Source organism: Zea mays, chromosome 9 (genome assembly GCF_902167145.1).
Source record: "Zea mays cultivar B73 chromosome 9, Zm-B73-REFERENCE-NAM-5.0, whole genome shotgun sequence".
Taxonomy (NCBI): Eukaryota; Viridiplantae; Streptophyta; class Magnoliopsida; order Poales; family Poaceae; genus Zea; species Zea mays.
Window position 1 is genome coordinate 156701684 of NC_050104.1, and position 7077 is coordinate 156708760.

Genomic DNA, 7077 nt, shown 5'->3' on the forward strand with positions numbered 1-7077 from the left:
GAATTGGACATTTGCATGACTTAGGCAAACCTTTAATATGTCCTTTAAGTCATTTGCTTCACAATTTGATTCAAATTGGTCTAAGTTGATCTTCTAGTTTCTTTGCATATATTGTATAAGTTTCTGATGCATCATTTTGCACTATATAATTAATCACTTAGCAAGAATGTTACTCCAATTAGTTGTGCTGGTCTTGAAACACAAAATTCAATATTGAAATGGTGAGGTCAATTTTCTTCTTAATCTCATCTTTTTAGGTGATTGATGACAACACAACCAAAACAAGTAATAAATAATACTCCTTCCATTTCTTTTTATTTGTCGCTGGATAGTGCAATGTATAACTTTACAAATGACTTGCCAAGGATATGTATGCGTATAGATAGAATTCAGAAACTATAAATTTAAAATTTATGCAAGACATAATTTTTTAGACCGTATCTGCAACCACTAGTATTTTTCTATTGGAGTTTTCCTCATAATCTTCTCCCCTTTTGAAAGATTTCTCAGATTTTTTTTTCTTTTTCCAATGAAAATTTATGCAAGGCCTTCAGGTCGGCGTTGCGCAGGCTAAGGTTGCTCTGCAGGTGCTCCAGCACGTCGCCGCTGGCCGCGTGCATGCAGAAGTTCTCGAACGCGCGCTTGAAGTCCGGGATGTAGGGCGCGGCGGCCGAGGCATCCCCGGGCGCGGTCGTCGGCGCTGGGGTCGAGGCCTTGGACGGGAACAGGTGGCGGAACAGCACGCCCGCGAAGAAGAGCAACTGCTCGGAGAACGGCAGCACCAGGGGCCCCCGGGTGGTGATGTTGGTCTTGAGCGCGTGCCCAGTGCCCACCCACCTCCAGCAGGTCGCGGCTGATTTTTTTTTAGAAAAGGGAATATTATTAATATTCCAGCTTCTGTATCGGTTGATACATTCGGCTGTCAAACTCACAAACATGGGGTTCCACATTGGAACGAAATCTTACATTCTACAAAGGTTTCATAAATTTAAGCTCTCAAACTATGCTCTCAATCTATGAAAAAAAGACCATCCATTATTTGAAAAGATCTCCATCATTGTTGTTTCAAGCACACGACAGGCCCATTTTACTTGAGGTCTGTCCTCCTCCTTCTGCAACAGTGTCCAGAACCTTGTCCAATGTGTCCCTCTGAAAGTGACCTGCAAGGGAGTGGAAACTTGTGCATTATCAAAAACCACATCATTACGACTTAACCATATAGCCCAACAGAGGGCACATGCTCCAACCCAAATCAGGCTCTTAAGTCTAGAATTTAAACCTTTTAGCCAAGTGCCAAACATATGTTGGATGCACGAAGGTGGAGTAATGTTAAATGAAATTTGTACACCTCTCCAAACACATCTAGCCATATGACAGTCAAAGAAAAGGTGTTGAATGGATTCATCTAAGTTACATCCACAACATTTAACACTTCCTTTCCACTGTTTTTTGCTAAATTATCCTTTGTTAGAACTATGCCTTTAACTAAGTACCACATAAAAATTTTAATCTTCAAAGGTAGCTTTAAATCCCAGATGGGGTGGTTTCTCGAAACAATGTTCGGGGCGACTAAAGCCCTATACATAGAGCTGACCGTAAACTGACCTTGCTGGAGAAGATCCCAAACAAACGTGTCTCTTCGATCAGATAGACTAATAGTAAATACTATAGCTACTACCTTATTCAAAGCAGCTAGATTATTTACATTAAGTGACCGACGAAAAGCCACGTTAAGTTGATTATGTTGAAGAACATTAGCTACTGTTGCCTTTTTCTTTCTCACAATGTTGTACAGATCTGGAAATTGGTCTTTCAAAGGGACAGACCCCAACCATTTATCTTCCCAGAACTGAATCTGTGTACCATCCCCTAACACAAATGACCCATTCTCATAAAGTCCTGTTTTACCGCCATAAGTCCGGACCAAAAGTGAGAATCATCGGGCCTGTGTTCTACTTGGGTTATTGTTTTATTTTTAAGATACTTATTTCGAAGGAGACTTTGCCAGATGCCTTGTTCGTTAATGAGTCTAAAAAGCCATTTACTTAGAAGACATCTATTTTGTAACCTCAGATCTAGGATGCCAAGACCCCCTAAATCCTTGGGTGTGCACAAAACACTCCATTTAGTTAGCCTATATTTCTTTTTGAGTCCCCCACCATCCCAGAAGAAACGAGACCTAAACTGGTCCAAACGTTTAAGGACTTCCCGTGGAACTTCGAAAAAAGAGAACATGAACATAGCTAAGCTACTAAGTATCGAGTTAATAAGCACCAGGCGACCGCCGACTGAGAGAAGTTTACCTTTCCATCCACTTAGTTTTTTCTGAAACCTTTCTTCGACTACCCTCCATTCTCTATTACTCAATTTTCTGTGGTGTATCGGAATACCTAGATATTTGAATGGAAAGCTCCCCACGCCACACCCAAAGATGTCAGAGTATTCTAATTCTAACTCTTTGGCAGCACCATAGCAGAAAAGTTCGCTTTTATGGAAGTTGATTTTTAGGCCTGAAAGTTGCTCAAATGCACATAGCACTAGCTTCATGTTGTTAGCCTTTTCTAAATCATCTTCCATGAAGATAATCGTATCATCTGCGTATTGGAGTATTGAAAGTCCTCCATCTACCAGGTGTGGTATAACACCAACGACTTGCCCCAAGTCTTTGGCTCGATTTATGAGAATGGCAAGCATGTCGACCACTATATTAAAAAGAATAGGTGACAGAGGGTCTCCCTGTCGAACTCCTTTTTTGGTCTGAAAATAATGGCCATAATCATCGTTAACTTTTATTGAAACACTTCCTTTTTCCACCACCTGTTGCATCCACTTACACCAGGTTTGAGAAAAACCTTTCATCCGTAACACTTGTTGTATAAATGGCCATTTTATTTTATCGTACGCCTTTTCGAAATCTAGCTTAAGGATTACACCATTTTTCTTTCTTTTGTGCATCTCATGAATGGTCTCATGAAGGATAACCACTCCTTCCAAGAGATATCTACCAGGGATGAAGACTGTTTGAGTAGGTTGGATTATCTTTTTGGCGACGATTGATATTCTATTTGTAAGGACTTTTGTAAAAATCTTAAAACTAACATTTAAAAGACAAATCGGTCTAAAATTTTCCACTTTTATAGCCTCTTTTTTCGGCACCAGAGTAACTACTCCAAAGTTGAGACTATGGAGTGGCAAAATCCCATTGTGGAAATCCTCAAAAAGTGCCAGTAAGTCCTTTTTTATAACCTCCCAAAAGTTTTGGTAAAACTCAGCAGGAAAACCATCTGGACCTGGCGCCTTATTGTGTTCCAATTGGAAAATCACTTTTTTTATCTCAGCTTTTGAGAAACTCCCTATCAACAACTCATTCTCGATATTCGATACTTGCGGGATGTCATCACGCGTATCTTCATCTAACGAGAAATGATTTAAATTTGGCGATCCAAATAACTTTTTGTAATAATCTGTTATATATATTTTTTAAGATTATTTTGGCCAATGATTATCCCTTCCTCCTGTTCCAATTGTGTTATTTTCGTCTTACGATTTCTACCACTTGCTAGAAGGTGAAAAAATTTAGTATTATTGTCGCCTTTTAATAACGTAGTTGCTTTCGATCGTTGAATCCAGTATATCTCTTCCTCTCTAAGCAACTTTGTTAATTCGGTAGAAAGACAATACTTATGTTCCTGCTCTTGTGGGGAGAGAATCCCCTCCTCCCTTTTTTTATCCAAAGATTCTAAGGAAGTAAGCAAGAACCGCTTTCTTTTCCTAGTATTCCCAAGCACATTTTTTGACCAACCTCTCAGGTAACGCCGCAGAGCTCTAAGTTTATTTTGCCATCTAACTAGGGAAGAGCTTCCCCTATTTTCCTTGTTCCACACCTTTGCTACCAATTCATGAAAACCTTCCATGTACAACCAGGAGAGCTCAAATCTGAACATTTGGTTATTTCCTCTATAGGAGGCATTTTCACTTTGAAACAATAAAGGTGTGTGATCTGAAATATCTCTCGATAGGGCCTCAACCACCGATAAAGGGAATTTTCGTTCCCACTCAGCGCTCACCAAAATCCTGTCAAGCTTCTCATATGTCGGGTTCGGCCTAGAGCTAGCCCAGGTAAATTTACGGCCAGAGAGCTCCAGTTCCCGAAGATTAAGAGATTCTATGCAGGCATTAAACAAGTTCGGCCACCTGTTATCAAAACGGTCACTACTTTTTTCCGCCGGGTTTCTTATAATATTAAAATCTCCTCCTACCAAAATTGACATTGTCTCTGTACTGATGACATTGACTAACTCTGTAAGAAAACGGACTTTATGTTCAGGTTGCGCTGCACCACATCCTCCTCCTGGTACACGGAGCGGAAGGCGCGGTCGTCGGCGGCCTTGTGCGTCGCACCACGTGCTCCAGCTGGTACTTGGCGCGGTGGAAGTCGCGGCGGCTGTTGGACAGCAGCACCGCCGCGCAGTCGCACCCGGCCCGGAAGAAGGCGTTGAGGATGAGCATGGAGCGGCGCCTTCCGGGGTACCACGTGAAGGAGACGGCCTCCGTGCTGACCACCACGGCTAGGCCCGCGCCGCTGGCCTGCAGCATGTCGCGGGGCAGGTCGACGGCGATGACCCCCGCGCTGCAGCCCATGCCGCCCAGGTTGTAGCTCAGGATGTTCCCGCGCATCTCGTAGTGGTTCACGATCATGGCCGACAAGCGACGGCGTCGGGTTGAAGAGGCTGCAGTTGACCACCAGCACTCCCACGTGCCGGACGCTGCACTTGTCGAAGAGCTCGTGCAGCGCCGCGAACATGGCCGTGGACGCCTCGGCGAGGCCGGTCCATATAAATAGTAAAAAACAAATTATTAAAGGGTTAAGTTGTAAATTTTAATATGTTTTTATGGGCTTCTAAATAGTGGATGTGATGGACTGTAAAATATGGTTTCCGTGCGCATGTGTAGCCCAGCGTCACGACACATGCTCAAAAATAAGATCACACCCGTTTTGACTACGGCTCGTTGGTGATGGGCCGGGTGACCGACTCAACTGTGAGCTCAGCCCAACGGAAACCGTTGCTATCCTACATTCCTACTACCCGCCCCGGCCGGGCCCATTCATACCGATGGGCTCCAAGGCCCAATGCTCATCTTTAGTGCATGCGATGCGATCGACTAACATCGAGCCAGTAACTAGTGCAAACTCACATGCTGCTAAAAACTTATTTAAGGAGGGTTTGGATTCAACACACAGACTAGGGTTTCCAGGCATGTGGATGTGCTCTGTCGGTGTATTTATGGATGCACGGCAACATTCAATTGGTGGCAGCTAGCTATAGATGTCCAAACGGTACGGGCCGCCTGTTTGGCCCGAAACCCGACCCGATTTTGACCCGGTACCAACCCGACCCGACCCGATCTCCACCGTGCCCGGGTCGGGCCGGCCCGACGGCCGGGCCGTGTATGGGCCGCTCCCTCGACACGATGTACTTGGCACGGCCCGGCCCGTTGAAACAGGAGGCACGTCGCTGGCCCGTTAAAAAATTTGCCGCGGCCCCAATCCCATACGGCCATACCTATCCGGTCGACCGCTCGTCCGCTCCCCACTCCCCAGTCCCCAGGCAGTGGCACCCACCGCAGTCACTCCTCCCCACGCGGCGCCGTTCCCCTAACCCTAATCCCCTTCGCTTTCGCTTCGCACGACGGCGGTGGACCTCAGCGGTGGCGGTGCTCCACTCCTCCCCAGTCCCCACTCGGCCACCGCCCTGCTCACCGGTGGTAAGTCGTCGACTTGGGCCACCGCCTCACCGAGTCACCGCCTCGCCGCTCGCCGGTAAGTCACCGGCTCACCCGTCTTCTTCCCCTTCTGGCCTTCTACGGTGCTTCCCAGAACTGCTCTGTGTTGGATCCTTGGCTTCCCGTGCTCAATCCACTCCCCAGATCCGCTCCCCAGATCCGCTCCCCAGAACTGTTCTTCGGTAAGGCGCCGGTAAGTCCCCACTCCCCAGATCCGCTCTGTGTTGGATCCTTGGCTTCCCGTGCTCGATCCACTCCTCGGTTGCGCGACTACGGTGCTCCCTGCTCTGGTTTTCCTAATCCTACATTCCTACCTAACCCTAAATCCTTAATACTCCCTGCTCTGGTGCTCCACTGCTCCTCAATCCTCATCCTCTGGTGTTCCTCATCCTCATCCTCGGCTGGCGACCAGTAGGTGACTCGGTGCTCCGATTGCGTTAGGTATGCTGTTGATTGCTCCTTAATAAATCTGTTGATTGATGTTAGTATGTTGAGGTCATTCTCATTGTGTATGAACTTTGAATGGAGGTATCGGCCTTGTTCCGGTGCCGCACAGTTGTTGAGGAGCCGTGGTCGCCATGGAACTGGATCCGGCCGCTGAGGATGATGCGGAGGAATACCGACTTGAGGCACATAACGAGGAGCAGGATGCAAGGGCCTTTCTCGGCATCGGCAACGATGATGCTCCTGTTGCTGGTACTGGTATGGGCTCAACTAGCCCCACCCCCACTGCTGCTGATGGTAGCAGTACTGGTACTGGTACTAGTGCCAATGCCTCCAGGAAGAGATCCAAAGTCTGGAATGACTTTGAGGAGCTGACTAATCTCGTCAATGGTAAGAGGGTAAGGTATGGTGCCCTTTGCAAATACTGTAAGCAGACCTTCAGTGCTAAATCTAGTTGTGGGACTGGCCATTTGCTTCGGCATAATTGCAATGCTAAAAAGGAACAACAACGTAGTGGCATTGTTCAGTCTCTTCTTAAGTATAATCCTGATGGTTCTCTAGTTCGATGGGAATACTCTAATGCTGTTGCTAGAACTGAATTATGTCGTTTGATAGCTAGAGAGGATTTGCCTTTATGGTTTGGTGAATCTGATGCTTTTCAAGAGTACATTACTAAAGCACATAATCCTAAATTTGTGAAGTCATCTAGGCAAACAACAGCTAGGGATCTAATTAAGCTTTACAATGAACGTGTGCTTAAGCTTATTGAGTCATTTAAATCTGTTTCATCAGTTGCTCTAACTTCTGATATTTGGAATGGTAAAGCTAAAGAGGACTACATTTCTGTTG

The 7077-nt window shown here is 45.9% G+C and overlaps 1 protein-coding gene across 1 annotated transcript; it reads right to left on the reverse strand.

Annotated features, from left to right (window-relative positions):
• Nucleotides 1-506: 506 nt before the first annotated feature.
• LOC103640425 (3-ketoacyl-CoA synthase 10) lies at nt 507-4855 on the reverse strand (the record flags this gene model as incomplete). The annotated part of the gene is given in 5 exon segments (XM_020544811.1): nt 507-824; nt 826-853; nt 4317-4398; nt 4401-4707; nt 4709-4855. Coding segments are annotated over 5 exon segments (882 nt in total), but the record flags the coding sequence as incomplete, so codon positions are not given.
• Nucleotides 4856-7077: the final 2222 nt, after the last annotated feature.